At 44.7% G+C, this 20775-nt stretch overlaps 1 protein-coding gene across 4 annotated transcripts in view; it reads right to left on the bottom strand.

Moving 5' to 3' along the window:
- The window catches only part of SLC4A5 (solute carrier family 4 member 5), a 753917-nt gene that overhangs the window by 392039 nt on the left and 341103 nt on the right, over nt 1-20775 (bottom strand). For all 4 annotated transcript variants that reach the window (XM_085633456.1, XM_085633454.1, XM_085633455.1 and 1 more), the window contains one exon: nt 10985-11142. In XM_085633456.1, the coding sequence (XP_085489582.1) occupies nt 10985-11142 (158 nt within the window). The remainder of the gene's footprint in view (nt 1-10984; nt 11143-20775) is intronic.

The following is a 20775-nucleotide window of genomic DNA, read 5'->3' on the forward strand; positions in this document are numbered from 1 at the left end:
GCATAGTTTATACCATATACTATATCTAGTTTTCATTTTCAATCGTGCTCTCAGGACTATGTTCTATATAACACTGCGTCCACCTACCCTTTTCATGGGCATTACATTTTGCAATGGGGGGTGGAGGGTCAGGGGGTGTTTCTGCCAAGTGAGCCCGGAGTCACAGTCACAAACGTCCTCTTCTTCCTGAATAAAAGTGAGATTATGCTGCATACTTGTTCATATTTTAAGTAGTTCGCACAGACACACATTTTAAAAACAATAAAGTTCCTAATACCCACCTTCTCTGAACAGTTAGCTTGCTGCCCCATCCACCTCCTCCCTATCCTCTGTTGTCTGAATCCATGGACTAGCCTCTTCCCTCCTGCCATGCATGGTCTGATGTGCTGCCACTGCCCTCCATTTAGCATGATGTACCAGTCCACTCCTCCTACCCTCCATTGCCCAATTCTATGGCCCATCATTGACCTCCTGCTTAGCCTCTGTGCTTAGCTTGCTGCCCCTATTCTCCTTCCCCCTGCTCTCCAATGTCTTTGTGCATGCCCCTGCTCCATCCTTTTTGCCCACCATGTTCCATGGACCTGCCACTCCTATCTACTCTGAGTGTTCTTTTGAGCTGCCACTCCCCTCCCACTTGCCTAGCATTGTCAGATGACTGTAACCTGTCCCTGCCACCTCCATCCTGCCTGTCCACATGCCATACCCCTATCCCCTTCCTCCTGTCCTCCATGGTCCATTTTACTGCCACACCCTTCTGCCCTCCCTGGTCTGTTGTGCTGCAACTGCTCCTCCTGCCTGCCCCACGCGGTCTGTTGTGAGGCCCCTTCCCCTGAACTCTCTTGTCTGTGCCCAGGTCCTGACCCTCCCTTCTATCCTCCATGGTCCTTTGTGCATGCCCCTGCACCCTCCTTCTTGCCCATCATAGCCATTGTGCTGCCACTAACCCTCCCGCTTGCCATGCATGGTCTTCTGTGCTGGTCAGCTAGATGCCCCTGACCCCCTCCCACCTTCCCTCCATGGTCTGTGTGTATGCCATCATAGTCTCATTGTTGCTCTCCATGGTGTGTCTTGTTTCTAGTGCCCATCCAGCCTGACCTCCATGGTCATCTTGCTGCTCCTGCCCTGCCCCCTTGCCCCCAGCCCTCTGTTTCCATGTGCAGACCCCTATTCCCTCCCTCCTGGCTTGTCTGTTCCATTGTAATGCCCCTGATCCGTCCCTCCTGCCCTTTATGGTCTGTTATGCTGCAGCTTTCTCTCCTGTCTGTCCATTATGGTCAGCTAGCTACCATTTCCTCTTTCCCCTCTGTTCTCTGTTGTCCATGTGCATGGTCCTGTCCCCTCCCTATTGCTTTCTATGGATTGTTGTGCTGCACTCCCATCCCACATGCGCTGTGTGGTGTATTGTGCAGCTGCAAACCCTGATGCCCGCCCTGTAGGGTCAGTTTGGTGCACCTCTCCATGTCCCGCCTGTCATCTGTTATCCGAGTCCAACGGGTCTGTTGGCATGATAGCTTGACTCCAGTGGCGTGGTGAGCACGGGACCCACGTCTGGGCATACCCTTCCCACATAGGGCGAACAGCAAAACACACAACTTGCTCACTTTGCCACTGGATTCAAGCAAGCCTGGTTGAAGACGGCTGAAATGCCAGAAACCGGTCCTAGGAAGCTTGTTTCCGGTCCAGGGAAGACATGGCTTGGCAGTTCGGGCTGGACTGTTCCCATGAGGCGCAGGGTCAGACTGATTTGCATATGGCCATGTCTGAACTGGGGTGGCAGAGTGGGCTAAAGAATGGTGATGGATTAAACCCAGATCAGTTGACTGGGGGTGAGTGCTTGCAATGTTCAACACTCCGTCCATCATTTCCTTTGGTTTTTGCTTTGTTCACCATAAGTTGGCAGGGTATGCTCATACGTGAGTCCCTTGCTCACTTTGCCACTGGATTCAAGCAAGCCTGGCTGAAGACGGCTGAAATGCCAGAAACCAGTCCTAGGAAGCTTGTTTCCAGTCCAGGGAAGACATGGCTTGGCAGTTCGGGCTGGACTGTTCCCATGAGGCACAGGGTCAGACTGATTTGCATATGGCCATGTCTGAACTGGGGTGACAGAGTGGGCTAAAGAATGGTGATGGATTAAACCCAGATCAGTTGACTGGGGGTGAGTGCTTGCTATGTTCAACACTCCGTCCATCATTTTCTTTGGTTTTTGCTTTGTTCACCATAAGTTGGCAGGGTATGCTCAGACGTGAGTCCCTTGCTCACTTTGCCACTGGATTCAAGCAAGCCTGGCTCAAGACGGCTGAAATGCCAGAAACCGGTCCTAGGAAGCTTGTTTCCGGTCCAGGGAAGACATGGCTTGGCATTTCGGGCTGGACTGTTCCCATGAGGCACAGGGTCAGACTGGCCATGTCTGACCTGGGGTGGCAGAGTGGGCTAAAGAATGGTGATGGATTAAACCCAGATCAGTTGACTGGGGGTGAGTGCTTGCAATGTTCAACACTCTGTCCATCATTTCCTTTTGTTTTTGCTAGTTGTTCTTAAGAACACTCTGGGACATTCTGTCCTTGGGCTATACTTGGGCTACATCTGGGTGATATTTGGGCTACATTTGGGCTCTTTTGTCTCTGGTGGTCATCTTGGGAGATTTATTTGTTATGAAGTTTCCTAATTTCCTCATTTACTGCAGTCTCCTCAGTGGGAATACTTTCAGTTTTTTATTTTGGTTCCATCAAGAAGGCATTCAGATGTGTCACACATTTGCCATAAATTCTGAATGTTAGCACTCTAGTTGCTCATTAGATCACTGTAGTAAAACTACTGCTCACCAGGGAAGTCTGCTGCTGGTATTCAAAGTGTATGTTTCAGTCTGCATGTCAGAATTTGTTTATGAAATAGAAGAGGATTTGAGAAGTCAAAATGTGCCCTCATTTTTCTTTCTGCAGAACTAATCATAATTTCTATGTCACAATGAACCCCCTCATTTTGTTCCTTTGTAAATTAAATGTTTTAAGTGTTACCACTTTATTCCAATCAAGATGGCTTCAGGTGTGCCATACTTTTGTCATTAGTAAGACTGTTAGCACTCTAGTTGTTCGTTAGAACACTCTGGGACATTCTGTTATTGGGCTATACTTGGGCTACATCTGGGTGATAATTCGGCTACATTTGGGCTCTTTTGTCTCTGGTGGCCATCTTGGGAGATTTATTTGTTATGATGTTTCCTAATTTCCTCATTTACTACAGGATCCTCAGTAGGAAATACTTTCAGTTTTTTACTTTGATTCCATCAAGAAGGCATTCAGATGTGTCACACATTTGCCATAAATTCAGAATGTTAGCACTCTAGTTGCTTATTAGATCACTGCAGTAAAGCTACTGCTCACCAGGGAAGTCTGCTGCTGGCATTGAAAGTGCATGTTTCAGTCTGCATGTCAGAAGTTTTTTACTAAAATATAAGAGGATTTGAGAAGTCACTCAAAATGTGCCCTAATGTTTCTTTCTGCAGCACTAATTTTTCTTTCTTCAGCACTAATCATAATTTATATGGCAAAATGAACCCCCTCATTGTGTTCCTTTTTAAATTAAATGTTTTAAGAGTTACCACTTTATTCCAACCAAGATGACTTCAGGTGTGCCATATGTTTGTCATAAGTAGGACTGTTAGCGCTCTAGTTGTTCTTTAGAACATTCTGGGAAGCTGCAGTAGAACACAAAGGAATCAACTGACAGTCTCTGCCCTTGTTGGATGTACATGTTTTACTGAGAATGTCAGACTTCATTCTTACATGACTGAGAAAGATAATGTGAATTTACAGAAAATATGCTCTTAGTTTAGCTTATAGATCACCTTCCAAACCTCTGTGGGAAAAGCATGAGAACATAGTTTTCTCTCAAACATGATTCATGATATCACAGCAGAAGGCTATTTCACATGGTAAAATCAACTTAGAACACACCACAATTCCTAAAATGAGTTTGGTACCATCAACAAATGATTTATAATGTAACTAAAGTCTTAAAATTAACTGCAATGCTTTTTAATGAGGTGCTATCATGTATATTGGTTCCAAGATGGCTGCCAACACTTCTTGGACACCCAGATATATATGTGATTTTACTTTTGATTTTCTCAGGAACTACTGAACGGATTTACACCATTTAAGCAAAAGGCACGAGTCTGAACTGAGGACTACCTCTTTGCCAAATCTGGTGTAATTCCGTTCAGCACTTCGGGCTGTAGCTGCGTCAACAGGTCCTATGGGAAAATGCATGGGGAAAATGCGTTTTGGGACGCCCCTTTTTTCTCGACCCCCGCTTGACGAATTACCGTGAAATTTTCAGGATAGGAGCGGACCGGAGCTGGCCAAAAGTTTGGAAACTTTCACAAAGATTCATCAATCGACGCCAACGTTATTCCAAATAGAATGTTGCGGATTTCCTATGGAAAATGGGTCCTAACTATAACTACCTACTGGCGACTGCCAGTAGGTAATATATATATATATATATATATATATATATATATATATATATATATATATATAGTTACAAAAGAAATAGATGGGTGATCATTTTGTAGCTTCTTCTCCGTGCAACATGGCATACCTAAGCTCCCAAACAACATAATACATTTAGAACTGTAACTTAATAGGTCAATAGTTTCTTCATTAAGGGCCTGATTTTGATGTCGGAGGGAAACCCGCAGGGGTATTCTTCTACTTTTATGACCGGCTCCCAGAGCCCTTTGGAAGAGGAGCCAAATTGTAATTTCTTGAATGACGGTAGCCAGCCTCGGCTGACTGAAAGCGACTTTGGCATCTCCCCTGGACCTCCTCTATTGGGCCTGGGGGCACCATGCATCCCATGGGGTGCCTGCCACATGGTGCGGGCATCACAAGGACATCAGCCAACACATGTCTTGTGTCTTTAGACTTTTTCAAGGCTGGAAATAGAGATATAATACATAACATAGGTACTTATACACAATTTGTAACTAAAATACAGTTTACTGTTATTGAAAATTTTATGTTTCAGATATAGATGGAGATAATTCCTGAAATTTCTACCATTTCTGGGACAAAAAATAATTAAATAGATGGTTGAGAAAGTGTATAGAAGAATGAGAGATGAAGAAGAAATATTTAAATGACTGAAGCTTACTCAAAAAAGTCCACGATAGAGTAAAACCAAGCCTTCACCAAGAGTACTCTCCGTATCTTGTCACCTAGATGTGATATCAGATATAGTTACTGTCACTTGACTTCAAAGGGGGTACTTCAACTAATTGTCTAAACAGGTGGATTGCTTAGGCAAAGTCTGCAATAGTTCCTACTAAAATGTACATTTTCAGACATGCACCGATTCCAACTAAAGATGCCAGGAGCCTAGTGTCATAATCATCAGCCAAACTTACATGGCCACCCAAAAAAACATAGGAGCAGGAAAAGGCTTTCACACCCCCAAGTTGCTCTAAAAAAATAATCGAATGACTCCCGCCATGAAAATGGAAGGCTCTGCCTTCTCCTACAATGCCCCCATTACAAGCAACAAGATACCTCTCCAAGTTAAAAACCTGGCTTTTTGAAGAGTCTTCTCTCTGACAGAGCAGCATTATTTTGGACAGTCAGAGCCACGGAAGGTACACACAATCAATTCAGGTATTTATTCATTCTTTTGTCATCTGATGGTGGGATATCACCACCTTTCAGCAATACATTATTCTGTAATCTCTACCAGACTGTGGGGTACATTTGCACCCTTTAACAAAGGCAAAGTATCCAGTTTTTATATAATTTTCCCTACTACGAAGGACTTACTTGACTACAGCATTTTGACTGATAACTTTGGGAGAGGAAAACAAATTGCGTTTTACCTCTATTCAACATGGGCTCATTCTGAATGGTGATTATTCTTCCCTACATGGAGGATTACACTTTTTTGTTTGATATTGAGTGAGAGAACAATATGGGCTTCTGTTAATTAGGGAGTACTCCTTTTCAGTAATGCCACTGTTTCATTGTACGAGCTATCATGAGCACCCTTTTCTTCTTCTATATACATATATATGTTTGTGAACGGCACCAATGACTAGGTTGGTTCACATACCATACGTTTTTACAAATAATATTCTCTATCAATTTTACTCATAGGTTTACAATAATGTTTGCAACAACTGACTTTTAGACTAACTTGACAAAAAATATCTTATTTCAAGTATCAAGGTGATAAATCATTGCCACTGTGTATGTCTAATCACATTAGTCAGGATGAATTAAAGACGCTTAGACCAAATATAGATTGAATCATTGTCTTTAATTGCAGGTTTTGACCTGGACCTTGATCTGAGAAAGTCTTTGATTTAAGTCATTTGCAGACCTAAACATTGAAAGACTATCACTGGATCATTCATTGATTGTGGGAACTACATCCTTGGCCTGTTGTTTGTCAGGGTTTGGATTAATTTGTCTATGTGTCTAGTGTACATTGTATATAATTTGTTTTGCATACCTTATCCCTTTTTGAACTACTTAATCTGTACTGCTCCTTCACCATATGTTGGTTATGTATGGTGTCCATAATACAATATATGTATTTTTATTACTGTAATGCATTGCCTTGTAGGATAGTGGATAATTAGTAGGTGTGAGTATTCACCTTCAGCTAGTAATAATATAAAAACAACTAATAGGACTAGTCAAGTCTTAATACATTAATCCTTGGTAGCTTGGCAAACAAGCAGTCAGGCTTAACGTAGGAGATAGGTATATGTAAAGCATTTAACTGCTTGCATGCTTATGACGAGCCCAGCTTGTCATGAGGCACAGTGGAGCTGTGCTCAAGACGAGCTGGGCTCGTCATAACAATCGTGGCACTCCCACGCTCAATTGATTCCCCTCCTGTGCGGGAGAATCAATTAGTGGGCGGAGTCGTGACGAGCCCAGCTCGCCATGAGCACAGCTCCACTGTGCCTCATGACGAGCTGGGCTCGTCACGAGCACAGCGCCGCCCCCCCCCACGCCGCGGGGGGGGGGGGTTAATAGTCCCAAAATAGTAAATAAGTAAAAGATACAACACAATAAAAGTCCAACAACAATTTATAGAAATAAAGAATATTTATTATCTTTAAAATGTCACCAAAATTACTAAATTCCAATATAGGGGACTAGAGAATTAAAATGTTTTAAATAAAATAAAAATCTGTGCATTCTCGAGCAAAAAAGATTAAAGCACCACTCTCAGCTATCTGGTCTCGCTGGACAAGGACAAATTCAAAGCTTTAGGCCGACTGCAATTCAACACAGATCAGATAGGTGCTGGTCCAAAGTTTACCTTTGAACTGAGGGCCATATATACAATATTTTGGTGTAGGACAGTGGCTCAAGCCTTCTAGCTGTGCTGCCTTACATCAAAAGAAAACTGCAGTAAGGTGGCCTATCTACAAGATAGGGTGCATTTATGTCCTTTCTGCCAGCCCTGGTGCACAAACTTTAGCCGAGGGCCAATGCAGGCACCCTTGCCCCATGGTGCAAGGGTGCCTGTGTTGTTGGCATAATTGTTTGTGTGCAGGAAAGGACGCCTTCCTATGTTTTTACACCCACAGCAACACCCCTTCCCCTCAGAGTAAGGCATTGCCTTACTCCATATTTACAAGACCATGAAAAGCCATGCAGGGTGGCTTTGTTTGGCCTTGTAATTATGGGCTGGCACACTGCGCCTCCAGGGTGTCACAAAAGTAATGCTCCATCAGCGTAAAAGTGCCGCTGGGCATTGTAAATATGCCCCTTAGTCATTTTCTCAGAGCATTTCTCTCGCCTTGATGGACTCATCGGCAGGTTCTCTGGCTTCTTAGATCCAAAATTTGATTTGACAACCTGTTGCAGTGCGATACCTCAATGAGTCTTTCTCCTTGGCTGCGAGGAGCTCGGGAGTTTTCTTAGGGACAAAACAGTGCGGTCAGGCCGATTCGCAAGTCGATGATGGCGGCTTGGCTCTCAAAGATGAGCCGGTCTTCTCCTGGAGATTTTCTACAAAACTTTGCAGAAAGTTTCTTTCTTTGCAGATCTTGTAGTTTCTTGGTTCCTTTCGGGAAAATAAGAGTCCACTAGCTCAGTCCAAGGGTTCAGAGAAGCTGGATTTCCTCTTGGGGGTTAGTCAATTTTCCACAATGCACCTGCACAGTCCATGAAAATTCCAATTGCATCTGGGCAGGTGGGGTGATCCTCTTTTTCCGCTTGCAGGTAACTTTTTCTAGCTCTGTTGTACCTGTTGCTGATCAGGGAGTCCACTCCTTTTCCTGTGAGTCAGGCACAGTCCTTTCTTTGTGGAGCCTTGAGAGTGAAGCAGGTGCAGGTCTTTTGTGTGCAACCATTCTGTGGTACAGTCCAAGAGTCCAGCAATGCAATCCTTTGTCTTTTTTTGTTCCAGGAAGTGTTCTGATGAGCTTCTGCCGCTCTCCCATATTTATCCGACATTCTGGGTTGGCAAAGGGGGGGGGACATCTCATCCATTAAGGGAAAAGTTACCTCCCTCTGCTATGACCATGTCCTGCTAAGTGTGGCATATTTTTGACCCACAATGCACTGTTCTCTAAAAATCAAAATGTAGAACATCTCTCCTTATTGTGTGTTCTGAGTAAGACAGCCCAAAGGTGTGACTAACATCTGACCCTTCCAGAACTCTCTCCTATTTTAATTAGGGGGCCACCCATCTGGCTGGGAATCAAGGCATGGCCGGTGGCCTGGCTTCTAAAAGAAACTGTTCTTCTGCCTTTGAAGTCACAACTTATCTCCCTAGGCCCCTTCCTCTCCCTGGCTTCTCCATGAAGCAAATCTCCTTCGACCAAATGGCTGTACTGTTTTAGCCCCAGGCCTCTTCACACATATTCAGGGAGCAGCTAGGCTCTCAAAGGCTGGCCAATCAGAGGAGGCTGCTACAGGGCTGCTTTAGGTAACCTCAAGTTTGAAACCTACTTCCCTGTAATAGTTACATTAAATCTAACCATGGCAAGTTGTTGGATTTGATGTGACCATTAATTCAATACTTTGAATGATATTGTTAGATTCAAAGCAAAGCTAGACTGTATTAAGTTTAATAAAGCCTTCTCCATGTTAGCCTATGGCACTAGCAGCACTGCAAAAACGTAAAATTACTTTCCTTAGAACATCTTTTATATTATCCCTGCTTTCTATAGCAATGCACCCTGTCCGTAGGGTACCTAGGGTGACTTTAGGAGTAACTAATAAGTTCCCAAAAAATAGTTTTGGGCTTTGGAGGCACTATTAATTACAAAGTAGATATTTGGACATAGTTTTATTTTCAAACCAGCCTGCAAGGCAGGCCTGGCATTAAAATGACATCATCCACTACAGCATTGTAAAGTTAAGTGCATTAAGTCCACCGGGGTCTCTAATTGTTCATGTCCTACCATATAATAGGGACCTACAGGTAGGTTGTCTTTGCCAAATAGGCTTATATCAATTACCATATACCTTTTGAGGACAGAGCACTGTCCCCTGGACGGTTTAACAGAGCCCAGGGCACTTTCAGAGTCAGTAACCACCAGCATCAGTCAAGAAAATGGGGGTGGTCAGGGCAAAAAAGACGACTTTCCTACGCTCATTTATTAAATCAGGTAATTTTCTGTTAAAACTCCTAGAGACTCCCTAAAAATGACATTGTACTCGAATGAATTCAAATGAGTACTTAGTACCTTTAAATCTATATTTACCCGAGTTCCTAGGAATACTGGGTTTGCCCCCTGGTATATCCATATGACAGCAATGCCTTCATCAGAACAAATACATTTTGCAACTCTTAGTTCTTTAGTGCTGTAACGAAAACCATGGTTTTGCAAATATCTGAGTAGATATCATCTCTGCTTTAGAGTTTGCTGCATTGTTTGATGTGTAGAACAAAGAGTAGATGAAAAAGTATTATTATGTGTAAAGTAAACAACTAAAAACATGTGCATGTCATGGACGGACTTAACAAACTCCTCCACACCAAATATGGCATAATGTTTTGGAAGCTGCCTTGCAACCAGAATGTGTGCAATTCATTTTAGTGGCATCATACGATGAGCTGTTTTGTTTAACATTGTTTAGGTTGGAAATGTTGACATTTTTTTGCAACAGCAAAGCCAGTATAAAATAGCATCGTATACTTAGTATCACTCAATTAAAGTTCTAAACCATGAATTTATCAAATGGAAAAATGCAAATTTACCTACTCAAAATATCATCATTTTCATAAGTAAATACATTTTGTAATGTTATTTTTCTACTCAGTCAGTTACACATTGTTGATGAAAATATATATTCTTAATATAACATTTGAAGTAAAAATAATAGAACGATTCAGAATATTTGTAAAACCTTAGTGTCCAATCCCTTAAATTTAATCAGTGGTTGGATCACATAAATGTTCCTGGTTACAGCTATTGCATACTGTGACATCTTGGAAGCATTAACAAAACACATTGTTCGAAGTAAGCTGGGACCTGAGAAAAACGAATTACAGAAGTACACCCAGGGAACACTGTACGGTCCTACAGATATGTCTCCCTGTGCGCTAGCTGAGGCCATGTAGACTGATATTTCTTTTCCTCTCTATTTTTTTACTTTTTACATGTTAACTTAAAGAGTTTCTCACATTTATTGATTTTATTGCTTCGTATGTTGATATTCTTGAGTGAAAGGCACATATGAATGAACTCAAAATCTGCTGTTTTGATGCAGCAATTACCAGTGATTAGATTGTCTCTATGTAGACAAAATACGAACATAATTTTTTACTTTTGCTAAACAGTGCCTAACGCTGCCAAAAACAGAGCAGGAACAAAATACTTAATTTTACAATACGTTATGCAGTACTAAATAGCATGTTAGTGCAAATTACTCCACCCCACCTCGCCATCTCCCCTCCCCAGCAGATTATGAAATCTACCACATTTTTATTTCAAATAGGTATTGATAAGTACTCTGACTACCTTGTGGGAACAGGCACCTCGGTCACTCCTCCCAGCATGATCGACTGGCTCAGCCTCACGAACACCACAAATGGTCTGTCCAAGAAATCCACTTCTCCCACCAGAACATTGGAGGCCTCGGCATCTCTTGGAATCTTCTTTATAAATTTGTTTTTCATCTGAAAAGAAATACACATCTTTAGGAACTAGCATGTTTGTGTGACTGTGCCTCTACGCTCTCCTGCTTGAAGTGCCCTTGCGCTGCTATCACAGTTTGTGATTGGTGTGGAAAATGTCTTGTGTGCCACATGTTATAAGGTGCGTCAGTGATGTCATTTGAGATGTCATCAGTGATGTCATCAGTGATGTCACTGACGATGTCATGAGTGATGTAATATGTGACGTCATCAGCAGTGCATTGCGGGGGCGCGAGTTATAGTTAGCTGAACTAACTATAACGGGGGAATTTCTATGGTTTTGTACGAGTGAAATGCCCATCTAACTATAACTTTCCCTAAAACCTATGTTTTTTTCAGTGAATTTCTAAGGTTTTTTAAATGCTAATTTCTAACTATAACGTGCCTGAAACCTATGTTTTTTTCAGTGAATGTCAAAGGTTTTTTAAATGCTAATTTCTAACTATAACGTATCTGAAACCTATGATTTTTAAGTGAATTTCAAACGTTTTTTAAATGCTAGTTTCTAACTATGCCTACAGAGATAGGACATGTGAAGAAAGAAGAAAAAACGCACAGAAAGAAGCAAAAGAAATGCAGAAAGAGGCAACAGAAGTCCACAAAGATGAAGAAAATTGCAGGAAGAAGAAAGACGTGCAGAAAGAATCAACAGAGGCAAAGAGGCCTTGTTTCAAAATCATCCTGTGCCCACAACTTTTTCAGACGGGTACTGGTGGTAACCAGGCCTAGAGCCAGTGCTATGCTAAAAGACACTTAGAATACAGTGAAAACACCTACATACACTAGGGAACTCTATGCGTTGCGGTACCCCTAAACTACCTCTTAAAACCCGCCACGAAGCGCGTTTGCACAGTGGTGAAGGGAGGGGGCGGGGCCTGAGGTGACGTGTGCAAACACGCCCTTTGGCATGTTGTAAGTTGGGGAATTAATTCCCCTTCTATATTGAGGGCCCCTGGGGGTCAACTAGCCCACCAGGTTCCTCCAGTATGCGCCACAGAGCAGACCCCCAGTATTCAAGGGGAATTAGTTCCCCATCTTACAACGTGCCAGGGGGCGTGTTTGCAGATTGCTGCAGGGAGGGGGCGGGGCGATGCTGGTCTTTTTTTTATTTACTTTTTTAGAAGGGGGGCTGTGTGGACCCCCTTCCTTTCCTATTTTTGGGCCCTGGGGAGCCCATCCCCCAGGGCCTGACCCTTATTTTGTTAAATAAAAAAAAACGGAAGGGGGGCCGCATGGCCCCCCCTCCTGAGGCAATTTTCGGCATTCCCCGGGGCATGGCCATTATTATTATTTTTTTTAATAATTGGAGGGGGGCTGCGTGGCCAGCCTTTGCCTGGCCTCTCGTTGGGGACCGTGTGGGGGTACCCAATCCCCCCACGGTCCCGCCGGCTCGCCGCGTCCTGCGGGAGCCGGCATTGCTTTTCTACAAGGGGAGTTGCTGACATGCAGCAACCCTTATGGAAAAGCAATTCTGCTTTGCTTCATTGAAGCGAGAGTAGGTTTCCCTGTTTGCAATGACAGGGCGGGAGCCGCGAGGCTCCCGCCCTGTCATTGCAAACAGCAGTGTCCCAGGGGGTGGGCCCCTGGGACACTGCAAGAGCCGGCCCTGGGGGTGGCGGTCCCCAGGGCCATGAAGGGCTCCAGGCGGGGGGGCCGCGCGGCCCCCCTCCCAACAATTGCACAGCGGAGGTGGTGATTCCCGGGGCCAGGAGACCATTACGGACCCCCGGATTTAAATACTAGTGCCCCGGGGAGGTGGCTGTCCCTGGGCGTATGGGGGGCTCGAGCCCCCCCCCCCACAGGTCTACTATTTAAAAAACAAAAGTCCCGGGAGTGAATCATCAAACGGCGGGTCGAGAAAAAAGGGGGGCCCAAAACACGTTTTCTCCATGTTAATTTCCATAGGAAACTTTAGACAAAGCTACAGCTTGAACTGCTGAACGGAATTACACCAAATTTAGCAAAAAGATAGCTCTTGGTTTAGAAAGCTTTCTTTTTGTTAAATGATGTAAAAATCCATTCAGTAGTTTCTGAGAAATTCAAAAAATAAAAAATATCCATAACTGGCTGCCGCGGTGGATGCACGAACCCTTCCGAGCACGAGCTTTATTCTGATTGGCTGCTAACACTTCAAACCAGAAAGTGTTGGCAGCCATTTTGTGAACCGAGTCACAAGAAAAAACTTAAAAAACAAGATAAGGGGCCGGGTAAAAACACCCTGACCCCCTAGACTGTGGGACCCCCCAGGGCCTCAAAAAGTATGTTTAAAAAAAAAAATTCGCCGAAAATAAACAAAACCGAAGCGCGGGCTCCTGCGCTTCATTTGTTTCAAGCTCTTGGGTGGGCCAGGTCCTGGGGCAATGCTTTAATATGTAGCAGGGCCCGCGGGGGCCCTTGCAGCCCTGGGGACTGCCACCTCCCCGGGCCTTATACAAAAAAATGCATGGGGGGCTCTTTCCCCCCACACTGCCGGTGGGACGCCACCTCCCCGGGACTTCAATTTATTAGGGGCTGGGGGGCCTCGTGGGCCCCCCAAGCGACAGGGACCGGCACCTTCTGGAGGCTACTTCTAAATACTAATTGTGGTGGTCTCGAGCCCCCCACATTGCCTCGGGGACCACCACCTCCCCAAGGTATCGAATATTAAAGATACAGGGGTCCATTGCAGCCCCCCGGGCCCGGAGACCACCACCTCCCCTGGACTTTAAACTCTAAGGGAGGTGAGCCCCGTGCCCCCCCCCCCACCCAGGAGCCTTTAATGGTCCTGGGGACTGCCACCCCCAGGGCCGGATCTAGCAATGTCCCGACGTGCTCACCCCTGGGACATTGCAGTTGGCAATGGCAGGGTGGGAGCACTGCTCATTACAAACTTCTACTTCACTTCATAGAAGCGAGAACAGAAAAACTGCTATTGCTTCCATGAAGCAAAGCAAATTGCTTTTGGGCAAAGGGAGCTGCATGTTTGCAGCTCCCCTTGTCTGAAAGCAATACCTGCTCACGCAGGAGTCTGGGAGGCGGCAGGGACCGCTAGGGCATTGGGGCTCCTCCTGTTGTCCCCAACGTGGTGCCATGCCCCAGGGTATGGGGTCCCTGGGGCCAAAAGAGGCCCGGTATGGGGGCCACTCGGCTCCTTCCCTTTTTAATTTATAATTATTTTTTTATTTTAAACGGAAGTCTGGACCCGGGGGATGCGGTCTCCAGGGCCATATTTGGCCTCAGGAGGGGGGCCACATGCCCACCTAAACGAAATGAAATAAAGGCTGGCCAGGATGCAGGCGATGGGTACCCCAGGGCCAAGAGAGGCCCAGGGAAGGGGGCCACACGGACCCCCTTCCAAAAATACATTTTTGTCATGTCTCAGGGGATGGGGTCCACGTGGCCGTAATCGACCTCAGGAGGGTGGCGCGAGGCGATATAAATAAAAAAAATGGATCAGGTTTTGGGGCATGGGGTCCCCGGGGCCCAAAAGGCTCAAGAGAAGGGGGGGCTACACAGCTCCCCTTCTTAAAATAAGATGTTTAAAAAACGGAAACTTGCCGGAGCCCCCGCCCCCTCCCTGTATGACTCTTGAAATGTGCCTCCTGGCGCGCTCTGCATTGGGGGATTAAGTCCCCGTCGCTACTGAGGGTCACTGTGGGCCAACTAGGCCACCAGGGACCTACAGTAAGCCCCACACAGTGGGATTGCTGAGAGGTGGTACGAGGCCATGCCCCGTTTTACACCACTCTGCAAAAGCACCTCTTGGGGCACTGCTGTGGGCTGATGAGGTTCCCTTGTGTCCTGAGGCCCTTAGGACTAAAGTGGATTTCATCCTCCAAGCAGTAGTGCACCAGGAGGCGTGTTTGCAGTGTGGAGTAAAAAGGGGGTGTGGCCTCTGACCACTCTCAGCAATCCAGCTGTGTTGGGCTTACTAGAGGTAACAAGAGGGCTAGTTGGCTGCCAGGGTCCCTCAGGAGGCAAGGGGACTTCATCCCCCAACCAAGAGCACGTCAGGAGGGGCGTTTGCAGAGTGGTGGAGAAAGGGGGCATGGCCTCTGTCCACCTCTCAGCAATCCCACTGTGTGGGGCTTACTGGAGGTAACAGGTAGGCTAGTTGGCCCCTAAGGACCCCCACAAGTGAATGGGACTTTAATCCCCATCCAACGACGTGACAGGGAGCACATTTGCACACTGGTGGGCAAAAGGGCGTGGCTTTCTATGAGAACTTACCAATGCTGCTGTGTGGGACTTACTGGAGGTAATAAGAGGGGTAGTTGGCTCCCAAGTTTGTCCATGGGGGCCAACTACTCCTCCTGTTAGCTCCAGTAAATCCCACACGGTGGGATTGCTAAGAGGTCTTCGGAGGCCATGCCCCCCTTTCTCTACCATTCTGCAAATGCGCCTTCTGGCACATTACGGGTTGGGGATGAAGTTCACTTTACTCCTAAAGGGACTTAGGGGGCCAGGAAGTGCTCCTGGTACCTTCTGTAAGTCTTACATATTGGAATTCCTGAGCGCTGGTAGGAGGCCCAGCCCCGTTTCTGCACCACTATGCAAACACGACTACTATGTTATAGTTAGAAATTAGCATTTAAAAAACCTTAGAAATTCACTGAAAAAACACAGGTTTCATGTACGTTATAGTTAGGAATTAGCATTTAAAAAACCTTAGAAATTCACGCAGAAAAACAGAGGTTTCAGGGACATTATAGTTAGCAATTAGCATTTAAAAAACCTTGGAAAATCACTGAAAAAACCATAGGTTTCAGGGATGTTATAGTTAGGGTGACGTTTCACTCGTACAAAACCAGAGAAATTTGGCCATTACAGTTAGCTGAGCTAGCTATAACTCGCACCCCGCAATGCACTGCTGATAATGTCACATTATACATCACTCATGACATGGTCAGTGACATCACTGATGACATCTCAAATGACATCACTGATTACATCATCCACTAATTCTCTGACGCACCTCCCCACACCCTAATATAACCTATCAAACACCCACTCTAAAATCCAGACTACCATTCACGAAATCATAGACGCACTAATACCAGTTAGCACGTACACACTCACTAAATCATAGTTCTGCACACACATCCACTCACTCACACATACAGTCACTGATATATGCACTCATACACCCATACAGACACTCACACACCACCACTCACCCATAGAGTTACTCACACACCTAGTCAGTAACCCAAAGTCAATCACACTGCCATTTACTCATCTATACAGTTATACACACACCGCCTCTTATTCATAGAGATAATAACACATAGTTACTCCCTTATACAATCACAGACTGAAGCACACACTCATCCATACAGCCACTCTCACAATCACTCACTCTCCCTTTCAGTCACTTGTATACTCTAACACTCACATACACTGTCTTTTACATATGTAGTTACTCACACATACACCACCAAGATATCTATTCACTCACCAACACAGCCATACGCACACTCACTCACCCATACAGCCCCTTGCAAATGCACTCATGACCCCCTACACCCAGTTAATCACCCATTCACAAATCTATGCAGGGAGTCACACAATCTCCAACCAACCCACACAGACACTCAGGCACCTATACAGGTACTCAGATAACCAATTCATCATCCCATATAGATACTCATGTAGCTACTCAACAATCCAGGCGGGCACTTACACACTAACTGACAGACTGATACAGACATTCACACAGATTAGTCATTCACCCATGCATTCACTAAGACACATTTAATCACACACTTACAGAGTCAGTCATGCACCCACTAAATCATCCATTCAGACACTCACACACCCACTCATTCTTCAATACACCTTAGTATATATATATATATATATATATATATATATATATATATATATATATATATATATATATATATATATATATATATATATTACCTACTGGCGGTCGCCAGTAGGTAGTTATAGTTAGGACCCTCTTACCATAGGAAATCCGCAACATTCTATTTTGAATAACTTTGGCGCCGGTCGACGAATCCTCGCCAAATTTTCAAAATAGGTGGGGCGCTGCGCTCCGCTCCTACCCTGAAAGTCTCGGGGGGATTCGTCAAGCAGGGGCTGAGATAAAAGGGGGGTCCCAAAACACGTTTTTCCCATGCATTTTTCCATAGGACCTTTAGACACAGCTACAGCCCGAACGGCTGAACAGAGTTCCTTGAAATTTGGCAGAGAGGTAGTCCTCAGGTCAAGGAAGTGCCTTTTGTAGGTTTGGTGTAAATCTGTTCAGTAGATTCTGAGAAAATAGCCTTTAAATCAATATATATATCTGAGCCAGCTTACGGTGCGCTTACGGTGCGCTTACCGTACGCGTACGGTGACGTGCGCGAGCGCGATTCTGATTGGCTGATAGATCTTAGTAAACATTCGAATCGGTCGAAACCAGGAAGCGGTGGCCGCCATTTTCTCTCTCGCACTCTGAGTGGGGATTAAAAAACAAAGGACAAAAACATGTAAAGGGGCTGTTTATACAGCTCCTAAGCACCTAGCCATGTTGGGGGAGTCCCCAAAGATCCCCCAAGGCCAAAAACGGAATTTTAATTTTTTCGATAATTTCGCCGATTACGCTTACCGTACGCGTACGGTAAAAAAATTTTTTTAAAAAAAATTATCCATACTCTCCCCACCCCATGTGCAAATGGTGCCCGATGGGCACCATTTGTGCATGGCATATTACAGATGTGAAAAATTAAAATATTACCTTTCACAACGAAGCGCATCATATGTCCTCCATGTGCGCACGGTGCGCGAAGCGCATCGTGCGTACATGGCCCATCTAGCGTAACGTGGGCACGCGGTGCGCGTAGCGCACCACGTGCCCACCGTGCGTGCATGGCACTAACTGCGTAAAGTGGGCGTGCGGTGCGCGAAGCGCACCGCGTGCTCACTGTGCGCGCACGGTGCGCGAAGCGCACCGTGCGCGCACGGAACAAACTGCGTTAAGTGGGCGCGCACGCCACGAATGGCGTAAAGTAACTTAGCATTTAAAAAACCGTACAAATTCACTGAAAAAACCATAGGTTTCACACACGTTATAGTTAGGAATTAGCATTTAAAAAACCTTGCAAATTCACTGAAAAAACCATAGGTTTCACACATGTTATAGTTAGCGGAAATTTTACTGATAAAAAACCAATGAAATTCCCCCGTTATAGTTAGTGCAGGCAACTATAACTCACGCGACCGCAATCTTCTGCTGATGACATATGTGTCTTTATGAAAAAAAAATATTTGTAATATATGTATAGCTAAAATTTTATGGAAGAAGACATGGGCAAATAAGTGTCTAAATACAGTATTAGCATCAGCAGAGGATTGCGGTCGCGTGAGTTATAGTTGCCTGCACTAACTATAACGGGGGAATTTCATTGGTTTTTTATCAGTAAAATTTCCGCTAACTATAACATGTGTGAAACCTATGGTTTTTTCAGTGAATATATATATAGATATATATATATATATATATATATATATATATAACATTCTGAAACTTTTTAGAAACACTCAGTCACTGGATGATGTCATCAGTGATGTCATCAGTGATGTCATTATGCCATCAGTGATCACTGACCATGTCATGAGTGATGTAATATGTGACATCATCAGCAGTGCATTGCGGGGGCACGAATCATATAGTTAGCTCAGCTAACTATAATGGCCAAATTTATCTGGTTTTGTATGTGTGAAATGTCAGCCTAACTATAACGTCCCTGAAACCTATGGTTTTGTCAGTGAATTTCTAAGGTTTTTTAAATGTAAATTACTAACTATAACGTCTCTGAAACCTCTGTTTTTTTCAGTGGAAAAAACAAAAAACAATCACAGGTAGGTAGTTAGGGTTTTATATATATATATACATAATATATATATATATATATATATATATATATATATATATATATATATATATATATATAGATAGATATATATAGATATATATATCTATATATCACCAGTAGGTAGTTATAGTTAGGACCTAGATTCCATAGGAAAATTGTTTTTTGTTTTGCTAATAACGACGCAGTTTGATGAATCTTCAGGGAATTTTGAATACTAATGTGCCAGTCACTTCAGCTGCTGTCTGGAAAGTTTTGGAATGATCCGTCAATTGAGAGCCGAGAAAAATGGGGGTCCAAAATGGGTTTTCGCCATGCAATTTCCCATGGGGATTTTTAGACAAGACTACAGCTTGAACCGCTGAACGCAATTATGCCAATATTTTCAAGAAAGCTGGATCTTGGTCCAGAAAGAGTGCTTTTTGTAATTTGGTGTAAATCTGTTCAGTAGTTTGAGAGTTATTAGAGAAAAAATATGTATATATAGCTAGAGACGCGGCTCTTCTGCACATCTGACAGATCTCAAAATAAGATCTGATTGGCTGCCACCACTTATACCAGGAAGTGGTGGCAGTCATCTAAGGACTCGGGACTCATCCCAGAGACTTAAAAATAAGCAGAAAAAAAAGGCATGAGGGCAGGGTAGGGAAACCCTGGGCCTTGTAGTGGGGTTCTACAGAGCCAAAAACGTAAAACAAAAAAAAATGCCACAAATTCAAGGAGGGTCCCCGGCAAAAACATAAACAAGACCGGTCTACAGCACTTGATTTTCTTTTGTATGAGGTGGGGGGGCACGCGTAACCCCCCTCAGGCCAATTTCGGCCCTGGGAACCCCATCCCACAGGGCCCGGCCGTATTCACTGGCGCAGTCAGGGAAACCTATGTTTGCTCCACTTGGAGCAATTTCAAAACTCCTGCCAAGTGTGGGCAAACACCAAGTCTGCTCCCAGCGGGCAGAAGCATTAAAAATGCTCCTGCCTGCTGGGAGAAGACTTTTCATCTATTTCCATACCCGCACTGAAGCGGGCAAGGCAACAGATGGAAAGATTGAACCCACCTACAAGGAGCAATATTTTTAGCTGCTTCCCCACTCTGTAGTGTAGTGGGTGCCCTGGGTGGCCACCGGGGCACTCACCCTTTGTTGGCCTGACTAGGGGGATGAGGGCTGCGGGGTCGATATCAGCCCAGGAAGTGGGAGCTTCATGCCCTCTCCTGATTTTTGGAATATGGCCAGGCCCGGGGGACTGGGCCCTCGCGCTAAAATCAACCCATGGAGGAGGTCCATGTGCCCCTTCCCCTAAAAAAACTACACCGAGCCCTGGGGATTGGGTCCCCAGGGCCAAAATCAGCATGGGGACGAGGGCACGCCCCCCTCCACCACAAAATGTGCCAGGACCTGCGGAAAAGGGTCCCAGGGGCTGAAATCAGCCTGAGGAGGCGGGCTGCATGCCACCCTCTCCCTGAAATGTGTTGCCAGGCCCCAGGGGAGGGGGTCCCTTGGGCCAAAAGGGGTCCTTGATCAATACTTCTTATTTTTTGGACAGACGGTTCCAACCAGGGATAACATATTTCCTAGGACATTATAAATGATCTCCAGATGCGGAGCACTTGCTGTTGTAAGTGTTGTAGTACTGAATATTGAGTCCAAGAATAATCACATATGAGAATATCATGGACAGAATATTGAGAAACAAAATATCGAAAGGTAATGCTTCATTCCAACATGTAGAACTCAATGGTAATAACTCTAGTTTAC

The sequence above is a fragment of the Triturus cristatus genome, chromosome 11 (genome assembly GCF_964204655.1).
Source record: "Triturus cristatus chromosome 11, aTriCri1.1, whole genome shotgun sequence".
Lineage (NCBI taxonomy): Eukaryota > Metazoa > Chordata > Amphibia > Caudata > Salamandridae > Triturus > Triturus cristatus.